This window comes from Ciconia boyciana, chromosome 7, assembly GCF_034638445.1.
Source record: "Ciconia boyciana chromosome 7, ASM3463844v1, whole genome shotgun sequence".
NCBI lineage: Eukaryota > Metazoa > Chordata > Aves > Ciconiiformes > Ciconiidae > Ciconia > Ciconia boyciana.
The window spans coordinates 48,692,958-48,708,885 of record NC_132940.1 but is presented as its reverse complement, the minus strand read 5'-3'; the positions used below and the strand labels follow the sequence as shown (position 1 = coordinate 48,708,885).

General features: G+C 37.9%; 1 protein-coding gene across 6 annotated transcripts in view; it reads right to left on the bottom strand.

Moving 5' to 3' along the window:
• Nucleotides 1-15,928, bottom strand: part of AGFG1 (ArfGAP with FG repeats 1) — a 37,122-nt gene that overhangs the window by 9,267 nt on the left and 11,927 nt on the right. For all 6 annotated transcript variants that reach the window (XM_072867523.1, XM_072867521.1, XM_072867522.1 and 3 more), the window contains exons 3-5: nt 7,297-7,412; nt 6,598-6,760; nt 5,422-5,578 (exon numbers count right to left, since the gene is read on the bottom strand). In XM_072867523.1, the coding sequence (XP_072723624.1) occupies nt 5,422-5,578; nt 6,598-6,760; nt 7,297-7,412 (436 nt within the window). The remainder of the gene's footprint in view (nt 1-5,421; nt 5,579-6,597; nt 6,761-7,296; nt 7,413-15,928) is intronic.

The window sequence follows — 15,928 nt, the reverse complement described above, 5'->3', positions numbered from 1 at the left end:
GGCAGCACTTGAATAGTTTTGGCTAGGTTTATAAATTCATTTCACTGAAAAATTGAGTTTTTAAAAAACTAAGCCAGAGTACAGAAATATGGAAAATCAATACCAATGTCAAGAAGATAGCATTCATAGAGTGTATCCACAAAATAAAATCCAAGGGAATTTCAAATAGAATTTCAGTTTTCGCCTTCCTTTCGTGCCATACTATAGGAGAAAATAAAAGTTAACACCCATCTAATTTCAAACAGCTGGACATTCAAGCATCTATAGATTCAACAGGAATTGCATGCCTAACTGATAAGCTCCACAGAAAGTCTTAAACACTGTTATAAGCAAGGAGTAAGGGGAAAAAAAAATGTTTTTAATCAAATGCAAAACAAATCCGTATATATAGGTAACCTGAGTTACCATCTAAAGAAAGCCCACAAAACACTTTCTAGAATAACAGATGTAATATACTATATTTTTAGGTCAGGATTTGTTTCTTCTGGAGGGATTTTGCAGATTAAGTATATACAAAAACAATAAATTATGCCGATTGTTTAACCACTGTTACTTAATAGCCAGATAATGCTAATAAAGAGTTGCATTATTTCACTTAATTTCCATTAAAAAAGCATCTGTACTACAGATTTATGAGCTAAAAGGGCATTTTTATACAAACTACTGTATTCCACAATGCTGCTAATATAAATTTAAGTGCAAGTATTTCCCTTCACAGGGGATACTGGGAGAGAGGGTGAGGTTCGACTCTCCTTGATATCACTTATTAGAAGAGTGCATGCATATTGGGCTTACAATGCAGAGTTTTGGTAGTGGAGGGCTGCAGGGGTGGCCCCTGTGAGAAGAGATCAGAAGCTGCCCCCATTTCTGACAGCCAGTTTCAGCCGGCTGCAAAACAGAACTGCTGCTGCCCAAAGCTGAGCCCATCAGCAATGCTGGTGGCACCTCTGTGGTAACAAATTTAAGAAAGAGTAAAAAAAAACCAAACCACAAAAAACACCCCCATGCACCAGCTGTGAAAGAGAGGAGTGAGAAAAATGCAAGAGAAACAACCCTGCAGACACCAAGGTCAGTGAAGAGGGAGGAGGAGGATGTGCTTCAGGCACTGAAGCAGAGATGCCCCTGCAGCCCATGGTGAAGACCACGGTGAAGAAGGCAGCTGTCCCCCTGCAGCCCGTGGAGGACCATGGTGGAACAGATATCCACACTGCAGCCTGTGGAGGACCCCACACCACAGAAGGCAGAGATACCCTGAAGGAAGCTGGAGCCTGTGGAAAGCCCATGCTGGAGCAGGCTCCTGGCAGGAGCTGTGGCTAATGCAGAGGAGCCCACACAGGAGCAGGTATTCTGGCAGGAGCTGTGATCCTGGCAGGGGGCCCACACTGAAGCAGTCCATGCCTGAAGGACTGTACCCCATGGAAAGGTCCCATGCTGGAGCAGTTCTTGAAGAACTGTAGCCTGTGGGAAGGGCCCAGATTGAAGAATTTTGAAGGACTGTATCCCATTGGGGGAGGAGGGATCCCACAATGGAGCAGGGAAACAGCATGAGGAGGAAGGAATGGCAGAGATGAAGTGTTATGAACTGACTGCAACCCCCATTCCCCTTCCCCCTGCACCGTTCAGGGGGAGGAGGTAGAAGAGTCAGAAATGAAATTGAGCCTGGAAAGAAGATGGTTTTAATTTTGTTTTTATTTCTCACTATCCTACTCTATTATTAACTGACAATAAATTAACTTAATCTTCCCCAAGTCGAGTCTGTTTTGCCTATGATGGTAACTGGCAAGTGATCTTCCTGTCCTTATCTTGACTCACAAGCTTTTTCATCATATTTTCTCTCCCCATCCTGCTGAGGTGGTAAGTGAGAGAGCATCTTGGTGGGCACCTGGTGGCCAGCCAAGGTCAACCCACCACAGCATGAGAGTCAACAAGAACAGGGGGGGAAGAAATCAATGAGAAAGCAAGGTCTTGGGAAAGTTCTGTCCTAAAATTTTCACCTTTAAAGTGTGCAAGGAGAAAAAGTTGACACAAACACATTCTACAGACTTCAACTCCAGGTTCCACAGTTTGTTTTTTTGTTTAAGCCAGTAGCTTTTTAAGAGGAATAGATTAAGAATTCAATTGCACCTTGCTTTAAAACGAAAGTGATGCTTTCATCCTGAGGCATCAGTTGGATAGGAGCTAGATACTTGGAGACTGATGTTTAGTTGACCAAATAGGATTAAGTACATAAATGCCACTCCTGGAATTGTGACAAAATTTTTCATTTTAACTACTCACACAAACAGAATACTATGTCAAGATCTTAAATTAAATATCTTTTGAGTCTAGATTAAAAACTGGAACATATTATATTACAGGCCACTTAAGAATTTTATTGCATCAACTGACACAAAGTATGATTTGCAAGTGGGCCCATGTTAAAACGGTAGAGCTATAAAGACTCTTCTGCAGAGTATTCAGATGTTAATCTCACTTTATTTTATGTGGTAAAGTTTAAACCTATGTAAAAGTGGCACAAAGGTAAAGACCAGGTAAGACTTGTACTTTCCTGTACCTGAACAATATGTAGACTGGCAATTCCAAAATTCAGGTCTCCACACAGAAACCCAAGAACAACCATAATTAAGTTAAGGAACTGCAGTGGATTGCAGATTGGCATGGATTTACAACTGCTGTTGTGACTGCTGATCAATGAGGCAGTACAAAAGCTAGCTGGCTAAAGCTAGCTCCTGTATGACAGCACCAGTCATGGCAATGCAAGCTGCCTGTACAATCTTTGCATAGTTTCTTCTGTGAGGTTTGCACTACCTAGTGTGGAATAAAGGCATGAAACATTGCAAAACCAAAAAACCTAAAATAAAGTCCACATATATTCAATTACAAAATTGAAAATAGTTATCTAGAAGACAATAACTATGTTGTACTATTTTATTTCTTCCAGGTAAAGCCTCACGGGTAACCCTTTTTACCTGTGATAGAGTTGTGCTGTCACTACACCTTTTTGAAATCTTTTGTGCAGGTCTTCTATTCCATTAGTTTATAGAAAGTCTACATGCCAAAAATTTTTATCTTTTTTGTCACTACTACCAGTCTGTAAACTACAGACAGAGAACAGTTACCTACCATCTTCAAAATCTCATCATTTTGCAGAAGTTATGGAACTTTGTAAATTAAATACAGACAGTAAATGTAAGGTCAGCATGTTTCCCCTTCGACATGCAACAGTGTCCTGAGCCAGCTTAGTACATTAGAAAACTCAGAAAAAAGGAACATATCAAAAGTTGCACTTCCTGCATAACTTTCAAGCTTTACATCTACACTTTACAGATCACAGCACAAGTTCGTTAATATTTTTCTGTCACCTGCTGTACTCAGTTGTGCCTTAATTGCAGAAACAGTAACTGATACTGGAAGACCTTAAATTTGATGGTGCTCTTCAGTGATTTCTTTAGTTAACCATAGTGTACATGAAGGGAAAGAGAAAAGTCCATCCCCTGTAGGCATAGCTAAAACCAAGCCCTAAAACAAGAACACCAGACCATAAACTTTGAGAAAGTAGTGCTGGACTAAGTGCAAGTTCTTCCATCCTCTGCTGTAGTGTGCAATTACTAACAAAAATTACATGTTTATACAGCTCCTTAAATGAGCATTTAAAACTCAATTTTGCAAAGCTGGTGGACTGATCAACCCTCCTTGTGTTCCAAAGGGAGGAGTCTGTAACATTTCATTATTAGTTTCAGTTAACACTACCCTGTGGTTACTGCACACAGAACAAGCCTTACAAGTGTTCTACCCTAGCAAGTCAGAAAACACCTTCAGATAAAACAGTCTGCAATACACATTCAACTATCACATGCTCAGAATTAGATTTTTGTCTTTTAGAAACTGATTTACCAGCCCTAAAACTGTTTTGGGTTCTAAAACTTATGGAAAGGAGTCATGGCAGTGACCACAATGGTTAATTATTGAAACAGAAATCTAGTCAGTACAGCTGAGTATTCCTCTCAATTTTGATTTTCAGCACTTATTTCAACCAGAAATTAACAGACTCTTTCATAAGATTTTATTTATTCTGAAGTGTTCGTATTGCTTTTTATCCTTTTAAAAATTACCCAGCAGAGATGCAGTGGAATTTTATCTAGATTTGGAACACAGTATTGAAATATTGCTTTAATGGCATTTTCATCTCCTGAAACCCACAAAGAGTAATTAAGCATATATAAATGTAGAATCATTCAGCAACAAGTTTGGAAAGAATAAGTTATTAGAAAGAATTAAATATTTTTTTTTTATTTAGCAGCCTCTTCAGTAACACTGTACAACATTGGCCAGTCAGCACAAGTTCTCCCAGTTAAATATACCTCCGAAAAGATTATTAACATGAAATCATCTGTTAAGGTTTTTACAAAATACACTGCAATGGCAATTCTTATTCTGTATTACTGAATTCAGCCAATTATTTAATTTTTTTTTTTAAGGTTAACTTTGAGAAAGCCTTGATACTTTGCTCAGTTCCTCAGGTGTGCCTTAAGTCCCCTCCATCACACTTCCTCTCAGCTGCTAACAATTTCAGGACTGATTTGCAAGACATATCTCATTCTTGTTGGCTTAGCAGCATCACAGTTTCTCTCAGAAAAACTAGATGAAAAGCCTATTCAGACAAGGCAGGCAAAGGTACTTTCCCACAATTACAATGCAAGCTAGCAACAACATACTTCAGTGACCACAGAATCAACTTTTTCTTTAGGACAGACTTCTATGGCTCAAGATCTTTGGCTGAAAATAAACCCTGAGGGCTCAATATATTTTAGTGAAGTCATTCTTTAAGAATTCAAGGCCTACTCCCATCCTCAGTCAATACATGTGCTCAAAGCTTGTTTATTCTTCCTGAAACTATAGAATACTACCCACATAAGTAGTATTCAGTTTTCAAATAGACACACACACACAAAAGAGGAGGTCATTCTTTAAAACGAGGAAGCCTTTGTTTTTCTTTTAACAAATTGACAGTTAATGTCAATGCATTTGAACTCCCTTAAAGTCTCTATATCTGCTTTCTTTCCATGAATGCTCTTCCTAATAATTTTCAGAAAGAAAATTGAAGGTCTAATATCAGCTTCTCCCTACATTCTGTTACTCATCCTCTCACTCTCCCCCGAAGAATTTAAAGTTCTAGTAGTAGGCAGAAAGTCTAATCATACATATAATAGAAAATAGCTATAGCAACTCCCACTTCAGAAAGCAGGATTATCAGCCTTTGTGTCTTCAACCTTTCTTTAAAAAGATCTAAGGGAAATCTTGAGCAATACAACATTTTCAAGGCACAGAAATTACATATACCTCATGAAGAAGTTTAAAGTCATCAAAAATTAAAACTACATTTGATACATTTAAAAGGGATACACTGCTCAGAATACTTACCTGTGTGACTGTTGAAGTGTGCAAAATTAGCAAAATTTGCTGTAGCAGTTGACTGAGGAGGAGCAGCAGCAAAGATATCTGAGCCAAGGTCACTGAGGAGGTCAAATTGTTTCTTTTCTTGTTGCTGCTGTCCTTGAGATCGAACTACAACAGGAGACTACAAACAACATTTCAATTAGCTAATACAGAAAAGCTGTTATTTTAAACTGACTTTTGCAAAATACTAGAAGGATAGCCTATGCATATTTCTTTAAACAAGCCATTTATTCCTGAAGTTTAAGATGCTGTATACTGCACAGACCCTCGTCTTACAGTATGAGGAAGACTATTTATGCTACTATGGTGGCTTTTAAAGGAACTCTGCAGCAGATTTCCATGGATTAATAGGGTCTAGAAGAATAAAGTAGCAGCAAATAAACTTCAAAATTATGTATTTAAAACTGTAAATACTGTACAAATACAAGCAATAAAACTTAATTTTACAAGTTGGAAAATAGTTATTCACTGCATTCTGAAAAAAGTCTTTAGAATTCAGTATAGGGAGAGAAAAATTGAAGAATTTCATAGCAAGGCTACAACTCAAACTTCTACTGTTTGAATCTTAAGAGGCCCATTCAAATGTTGCCTGTATTCTAAAGGTAAAACAGCTTTTCAAAAAACTGTCTTCCCTCCAAAAGCTAAGTACATGATGCTGTTTGGCTTTACATAACAGCATACAGACACTCCCTGAAAGCCACTTGATAAGACAGTTACAGAATGCATAGCAAGTAATAATGAACATGCATGCTTTTCATCCACATATTCACTACTAATCTCATGGTTAACAGTATCAGCCGTTTTATTGTTTTCAAATAAAAACAACCACAAACAGGAAGATGTATCACATTAGGTTCAAACTTCAGAGATATTAAGCAAAAGATAATCATAATTCAACTTGTCAATCACACTGGAAAATTCTGCCTACTGAAAATAACCATTAAAAAAATCAATTTGGTCAACAGAAACAAGCTTAATTTAGAACCTGATCTGCAAACACCTGTATACTTCAACAAAATAAAGTTGTCTTTAGTGACCATGTTATTAGGTAACAGTTGCTATTGCAAGAATTCTTGTGTCACTAAAAGAGAAAAAGTACTGCTGAACAGTTCTGTGCTCTTCAGCTCTGTCATTACTCACTTGACTAGGTGTGCCCTTGTTTAAGTGCAGTGTGGGTGCAGCTTCTCCCAAGAGAGATTTGAGTGGCTTCACCTCAGGCGTGCTGCTTGTACTACTGGCAGAAGAGCCCGATATGGATGCATGGACTGATGCCACCACCTTTGCTTGCTCTGGAGGAACATACCTACATTCAAAAAGAGCAATGGTTTTTACAAGTTTAACATGAAAAGTTCTGCTCAACATTCATAAGACTCAAGCATGAGAACTGGTAGATCTCAGCCTTGCTATTTTAACCACTGACCCTGGGATAAATTCTATCAGTAGTCTGCAAAATACCCATTATTTAAGTATGCCAGATTTTTTTTTAAATGGACTAGAATTCCAAGTCATCAATATTTTATAGCACTTATTAAATACAAACCACACATGTCTTCCACCTCCTAATAAAAGCCTGCAAAACCCTTACTTTACACTGTTGTTGACATCCCCTTAAGCCATTTCTGTTCCATCAGTATGAACTACACATTGAGAAACTTCTTTCAATAGTTTGGCTTCCTGCAGGAGCTCTGAATAAAGTCCAGAAATAATTTTACTTTATAGAGCTGTGTGATCTAGTCCAAGAGCACACAAGAAGGAAAGCACACTCAAGAATGTGAGGATAACAGTCCATCTTCACTTCTTGTCATACAGGCAATCTTTATAATTGTAAAGCTATCTTACCATCTTTTCTTTTCATATTTTTCCTGTAGAAATTCCTTTACTTTCTGTGGATCCCTGAAGTCTGGAATTGCTGATGATCTATCATCAAATAGGCCTAGCCAAATCTGTTTGCACACCTTATAAAAAAACAATCACAGATTAATCAGAGAAAATATCTTAATTCAAAACCTATTTAAGTTTATAATTGTTAATACATCAAACCATGAAAAAGTGTGGCTGCACATTTTTGTTCCAGACTGAGCTGCTTTAACAACTGACTGGTGCACCATGTACTGGTCTAAATACTTAAAGTTGAAAGACCATCTGTCACAGCAGGGCAAGCAAATCCTAGCATCCAATTTCACCATCAAATACTACTTTTACAAAAAATTTGTAGTATGTACTCAGGAAGGGGCAATGCACCTGATCTTAAAGCACTTGCTTTAAAGGCAACGCACTTGTGATCTTTAAGACTTTTCACCTATTTCTGTACATCCCCTTACCTGTACTTCAGGGTTTAAACTGTTTCAACAGATTCCATATGCCATAAGCCCCAGATGGTAGCTTTTAAAGCTTATTTATACTCATAATTACTACTTGAGTATAGGAACTTTTTTTAAACAGCCTTTCTTGCCATGATGCAGTTTCTATGGTATCATATACATTTAATTTGAGTGAGGGCACAAGAGAAGGGGGAAGTACTCTTGCTCTGCTTTAATTTTCTAATTGTAGTTGTGAGTGAGCAAAAAGTTGAAGCAATTGCAAAATTCTCAGTATGTTCAGCTTCAATTCCTGACCAAAACAAGAGGAAAGGTGACTGTTCTCAAAACTAAACAAGACACAGGAGTTGTCACACTTAAAACGTTTTCTTTAAGCACTTAAGGCTACTCTGCAAGTAACCTGGATATGGACCCAAACAACATACCAAACATTATCTACCCTCTAAAAACAGACTCTGCCATTTTAGAACATGTTTCTTCTAGAGAAGTGGAGTCAAAAAAGCTTTATTTTTATGATACATACCCTTTCTTCCCACACCCTTTCTGAAATAGTCCTGACTATCCCTCTTACATGCCTCCTACAAACGTTGCCCTCTATCCCTGCAATAGTGTCAGGTTTTCAGCATTGTCCCCATGACCTTTGGAGGAAGCACATACTCTGACAAGCAAGAGCTGCATAAACTGATTGCCCTGAAAGCTGGCAAATCAAGGTAGCAGCTGTGATATTTCCACTACATCATCTTCCCCAGAGAAGTTTTCTTCTTCTTTACCTGGCGAGCTATCTTCACCAAAATTGTAGCAACTTAGCATCTTCGGGAGCACTAGCTGTCAAATGTGATAAATCTTATAGGTCATTTCAAAGATTGCTCAGGATTAGAGAGATTAGACAGACAGCATAAGTATGTATTTCATACTTGATGTCTTGATTTTATATAGCCTGCTTGCATGTCCAACACTTCACCGTCCTCATTGTCGTCTACCGGCTAGAGACAAACGACAACAATGGGAAACAGATCTAATGATCAAAGGATAGCTCTAAATTAGTGATTTAAATACTCATCTAAAAATAAGATCAGTAGTTCCTACTTCAAAGAAACTCAGCTATTCAGCATTCATTCAGCAATTGTACTCCACAAAAGGGTTAAGTTCAATGCACTGATTTGAGTTTCCAAATTTAAACAGTCATTATTTGCAGTATGGTAGTAGATGAAATGAAACTGAAGCTATTTAATACTTATTCATACAAAGTTAGAAGATGTAATCTTGGTCAAAAAAGTCACAAGTCTGTTCTAAAATAAAAGCCAATAGCATGAAGCACTATTTTAATAGTAGCAATCTTTCACATAAGCACTACTTTTTGCTGACAAAATTTATGAAGTCAGAACATTTATGGGTATAGCTTTAAATATCTGCAGGGGATAGTCTGATGTGGGCCAGCAGTAGTATTTCTATACTTAGATTTGTGAGTGTAACTGTACCAACTAGTAGTCATATGATTGCTAGGAGCAAGAGAAGTCCTGTTTATGGCTAGTTACAGAATACCTGGCAGCAGGAGTTGGTGGTGTCTGAATCTACACAGTCCCATTCCACCCCACGCTCCCCCCCACCCCAATGTCTGTATTGGGAGGAACATCAGGAAACACTGAAGAAAAGAAAAAGCTGTGCCTAATTTCAGACAAGCAGAAAGACAAGTGTTAGAACAGCCCCTACGTGATCCCGCACCTACCAGAGTAACACTCAGGGCTGTACCATGATGATCAGTTTGCATCCAGCCTGAGATGTGCTAAGTGAAGGAAAGAGGAGGTCCTCTTCCACACCCATATCAGGCCATTAAATTACTCCCCCTTCTCCTACCACCCAAAACAAGTCAGATCAAAGAAACTCATCACAATTACTATGTCACTAGTAGGACTGAAACCTGTACTGAGATCAACTCACAGCAACAGTCAAATGACAATCCGGTTTTTCACCTTTCTCCCTCCCAGTTTTCTGCTTCATCTTCACCCTGAAGTGCATAAACATTCAGAGGGGAAAAAGAAAAAAAAAAAGCCAACTCCACGTCAAGTAGTCTCAAGCCTTCCTGACCACTACAGGCAATTTCTAGGGGAAATCAGAAAACAAGGTCCTGTGTGACTTCAGATCATTTAGCAGCCATGCAGCTATAGTAGATAACAGTTCCATGAACACGCAAACAGGTATGAAGGAGGACTCTGCTGTCCAAACTCATTGCTGGTTTAAAATCATGCAAGCTTCTTAAAGGCATAAATTCTTGCATTGCAATTTTTGCAAACCTTCAGAAAGCAGGCTTCCAAAAGCATTTCCTGGAACAACTCATTTCTTCTAAATACTTAACACAAAAGCAGTAACTACTGAAATATGCCTTAAGTCACTATTACAACTTAATTAAACCTGCCAGGTACTCTTTATTGGTTCTCTATTACTGGTAGCAGAGAGAACAGTATTACTAATGGGCAACACACAAACACCAAGCAAAAGAACCTAGACTTAGTCGCACATGCTTCAGCAAGAAGTTGTCATTTTAACAGAGTTTGACAGTAGTAGCTATACAAACACAGGTTAAAACATTTACCACATCAGAAATGCAAATTAAATTTCACATCAGTTTCTTTAGGTGAAGACTTCTCACAGAAAGTACAATTTCTTAGAAGTCTTAAATACAGACAAGTCCTTTAGAAAGCCAAATTTTAAAACTTTAATATCACACAAGAAACTACTAAAAGGCACAGTTTTGTCTATTTCTGTATGAAGTACCACACAATGCTTTGAACATCAGGACCCGTTCCAAGCAAGCATTCAGAACACAATAAAAGGCCCATTGTCTTTCCTTGTTTGCTGGTGACCTGTATGCTCTTTCTAGCTATACTTTTGTTACTATCATCTGACTTGACAGGGATCCACAATACTGCATTGATTATGCTTCAAGCGAGCCATAATACACAATTTTCAGCTATCTACAAAAAAGAAAATGGCAGTGTGCTGTGCAATACTATAGGATAAAATCAAAATTGGAAATTAAAATTTAAAACTATTATTGTCAGAGACAGAACTCACATCATCATACAATTGTTTTTTGAAATAGTTATCTTTCCATAGTCTTAAAAATAAGTCACTAACAGTACTGAATCTTCTGCAAAGAAAAGTTTGCTGTGAGAAATGTGAGTATTTTTACTGATCAGGCCATCACATTTTTTATTTCAAGGCTATTTAAAAGTTACTCTTATGATAAAGATCAAGGAAATTTATGCCATACAACTTGCTGTTGAGTTACGGTGGGGAATGATCACTCAGCATTTACATATTTGGTACCCTGATTATTCCCCACTAATCACAGCTTTTAAATCCACTATCTGAATTTGACAGCACTTGAAATACTAAAAGATTAATGGTAACAAAAAAAAAGTGGAAATGTAGAAAAATCAGATTGGCAACTTTAGTTGCCAGTACTTCAACATGAGCTTCAGTTCTATGTTCTGTCTGGCCTGACAGCTGCCTAGGCAAGACACCTGAACAAATTAGCACACAGTTATTCATAGCATGTGCTGACTCTTGCCCAGCCATTACTTGCAGGACATGGGGAAAAAAAGTGCAAAAAGGCAGTAAAGGGCATATAAATCTGCACAAAAACAAGCTTTAAGCAATCAGTCACTCTACTAAACACCAAGTTTTCTTCTTAGTTTCCTAATACAAACTTACTATTTGAGAAAAAAAAAGAAGAGAAACAAGGAAGTAATTTTCAAAAGCAAAAATTCAGAACAATACGTGCTTTGAGAATTTGAATTTGATATCCCAAAGACCATGTATTTCAAAACACCTCTCTACTCTAACTACTCCATACATAAATCAGACTTGCAGAGCTGATTCGTAATATGCTACTGCCCAAGTTTCACGATACATCTTAAGTTCCATTTTAACAGAATTACTCATTCTTTTGCTTTTACAGATAATACATGAAGAAGCATCCCAACTCACCATAAAGTTACACATTACTATTAAGGTACCGGGCCTAAAAATTCTATGGCTTTCTGAAATGCTTCTACATCACACCACCTTCTTGGGGATACTCTGGTTCAGCCATTTAATATTAATATTGTTCTTTTTGCAACAGCAGCACAAATAAGCCGCTACTCAAAAGCTCTGTTCATTCACCAAAAGTCTTGCTATACTCCTCCTTTTGACAACCAAAGCTCTATTAAACAAAATGCTCTGCTTAGAGAAGAGCCTGGCAAGCTGGGGCCAAGAGTAAACATTCAAGTTATGTGGAAGCCCCTAGAAACAGTGGAACATATCCAACAATCCATAATCATTGTCCACTGTCCCTGAAAAGTATAATTAGTCCATGTCCTACTGGTTCACCAATGCAGCAAGAAGAAAAAAAAGACAGCATTGAAGTCAGAATGATTAAGCATATACAGCATTTGAAAGTACTTTTGTTGAAGGGTTAACAGAAGCAAGACTTTGAAGTTTCGCCTGCCCCGACTACATTGTGGGAGCTGCAAAGTGACAAGACAAAGCAAAGTTTTATCTTGTCAGATAACACCAAGTGGAAAACAAGATTCAGCAGTTATCCTCATGAAATTTAAAAGTTCACAACTGGTTTGGGAAGAACAGTACCTGTTCTCTGCCAACAAGCTCCAATCCTGCAAGGGATGTCATTAGACATTTGGCAACTAGATACTGGGAAGTTCAGAATTAGATCAGTTAAGTACAGCATGAAGCAAAGAGGGAAAGAGAATCATAACCAGCTTCAACCTACTCATCCTGACCTAAATAAAAACCCAGGAGGTAACAAGGCAGAAACTGTGAGTTGCCATAACTTAAATATATCTTTGAAAGAAGAAATTGGGCCAAGTGCATATTGTATGTTATAATAAAGTCTTTACCTATATTTCTCTTCATACCATTGGTTTCCCTGAATATGCACTCAACACTTATTCTGTTTGAGGGAGAAACTGTTTTTCATAGAATAACTGCATTTACCCACCTTGTTTTCCATACACTATTTACATTTGTAGTCCTACAGTTTGAGTAATTACTCGTTTTCAGCTTTAACACAAAGGAACAAAGAACTCATCCCATTCATTGCAAATGTAGTACTTCACAAAACAAAGTTGACCAGAAAGGCTTCTGGTTTAAAACCCAGCCTCATAGTGACATTTCATGCTTTCAGGAGTTCCAGGCAGGGCTCAAAGGAACATAGATGTACCTGTTTTCCACGAATGTTTAGCTTTTGGTTTTGCTTCTAGATTTGTTGTCATGTTTTGGGGTTTTTTGTGTGTGTGTTTACAGAGTTGGGAAGGTGAGGAAGGACAGGAACACTAAAAAACTGCTAATAAAGAAAAAAACCTCAGCAGTACCCATCAAATTTTGCAGAAAGCCTGAGGCAATCTGAGGTTTCAGTTATTTCTATTCCAATGCTACATATTTCAACTACCAAACAACACTTGACCATGTCCTAACTATTTCACTGATACAGATCTCCAGTGTGTGTGGGAAGGTGGATATTGGAGAGACAAAGGCCATCTGCTTGCACAACGCATTGAGCCACCACACTTTAGAAACTCCTTTTAACATAGTTGTGCTAGTTAGAATAACAAAAATTCAGTTAAGCCAGCAAAATTAAGTTTTTGCTTATGAAGCCACCTTCTCTTATATGCAGTGAAGGCAGCACTGCAAGGAAAAGCTACAATAGGACAAGTTCTGCTGGTAGAAGCTGCACTTCAACTAGAAAAAGCATACTACTAGACCTACAGCAATAGAGCACTTCTTGTTTAGACCCAGACATACCATTGCATAGGAAGATTACACATGTCAGTCCAGTTTAAAAAGCTCTAATGAGATATTACCTTTCAGAAGTCTAGTAAATGCCAAATTAGATTTCTTCTTCTCCCCCTCCCCCCCAATAAAATATCCTCAGTTATGCACCAAATGTAATGCTGACAGTGCAAAGAACTACAGATTACCACACAACAAAACTATGTTCCAAAACATAACACTCACCACAGGAAGAAAGATTTGGAAACAGTTCCCTTATGTAAGCAAGTTATAGCTTTGTTTAGTAATTCAGCACTTCTGATGTCAATATTATTCATTAATGTCTGTAGGTTAAAAGAATTTTATAATGCCAGTATACTGATTTCAAAGCCAGTTTAGGTCCAGAAGCTATAGCTGCTTTCATAAGCACAGAGTCCAAGCTAGTAAATCCTGCTAACAAAGACATTGTTCTATACACAATCAGCTCATGTATCTCTATGTCGTATTAGCAGAACCAGGGATGTACTACAAGGACACCTGACTGCACAGCTCATGCTGTCAGGACTCATCAGCTCCAGCTTAGTACTGCTCTTTCCACTCCAGGGTTTCTAGGCCACATTCCACAGTAAAGGAGATTCTAGGAAAGCATTTTGGTCTGAACCAGCCCCATACTGCTACTAGTTCTGCAATTGTAGGTTCTCCTGGAAACTGGTAAAACACTTGCACGGGTGCTATCAAGAATCAGGAAGACTGGCACAAAAACAAAATTAAGCACTGATAAACTAATCCCAAGCAGTTGAGCATACCCGCATAGCATTCTACTCATTAGCTCAGGTAAACATGATCTTTGCCCCTCGATGAACACAGATTTTCCAAATACAAGACCATCCAAATCATTTTCTTCCACCATATGCATATTAGAATAGGCTATTTGGAAATGTCATAAAACATATGGCACTTTTCAAAAGTGTAGTAGAAAAATTAACTATGTAACTGGTTTGCCTCATAATACTATTTTTCAGCTTCAGGAGAAAGCTTCTGAATAAATATTCACAGCTATAATGGCAACATGAGATGAGCACCACCTCCTCTTTCTGCAGCGAGTTCACTTTCTACTATCATTGCTCTACTGAAGCAGAGGCCTAATCAACGTTAGCATCATTTGATTATGACTATTCAAACAGAACCATCTCCATACCACTCTCCTCATTATTCCTAACATGAAAATACAGTGTGAAAACACACTGCTCTTCATGAAGAGAATGAGGAGGGGGGAAATCCTACCCAGCGAGTCAGAATTGCCTTTATCCTTCAGAAGGACTTCAGAAAGGACTTGAGGAATATCAGTTTGAAGATGTCTCCATTCTTGCTGCAAAAGTGAGCTAACCCCAACATTAGCAAAACCACAGTCTGGACATCTGTTTACACCTACAGATGAGTAAGCAACACCAGAATATAGATGTTTTCTAATACAGTAAGAATATTTAAATCTGTATTTGAAGCAATAAAAACTCATCTGAAAAAAGTTCAAGTTACCTGTGCCAGAAAGACATTCCTTGGAGGTGTATAACCAGGGAAGAAGATGGTGTCTCACACCTGAGAAGAAGCTGCTCTGAATAATCTTTTCCCAAAGCAGTCGCTTTGTGGAAGTCTTGTAGTAACTGAATGTTTTACCCACGTGTGCCACAAAGATGACAATTTGTGACAACTGGGGAAAAGTTACTATTTCGGAGATTTGGAATTTTATTTTTTTTTTTAAATTAAGAGAATTTCAACCTCACACAATACATTTTGCTTATAGATACTTTTTGAAGGAGAGTGGAAAACTACTTCCTCTAAGAACAACTCACCACCTTAATAACTACCTTATCTCAGGGAAGCTTTCTTGCTATTTTCCTTTCTATTCAAAATAAGTTCCCTATTGTACACCATGATCTACCCATCTGGAAGCAAGAAAGCTTACCACAGAGGCCTTGGCCATGTTGGAAAAAGACTGGGAGGACAAAGTGGGAATGAAAGTCTTTTACAAGCTACAGAAAAATGGAAGTTAAACATACTAGATTGCCAAAAGTTGAGGTTTTTATATATGTATATATAGCTGCAGAACTAAAACAACTGAATGTCACAACATCTAAACAATTCAGTGATGGTACTTTGTTTCACATGTCCACATTCTAAAATGTTGGACAGTTCCACGTCTGAACAAGTTCATCCTAGAAAATTTAATTTCTTAATATATACACAAGAACCACCTATGCTGAAGAGCAAGCTAAGCAAAGAAGGTTTTTCGTGAGGTCAGACGAACTTCATCTGCCCAATACTTTATCTTATCAGCAGGTGAGTATTCCAAAGTCCAATACCAGCAAGAGAAAGCAAAATGC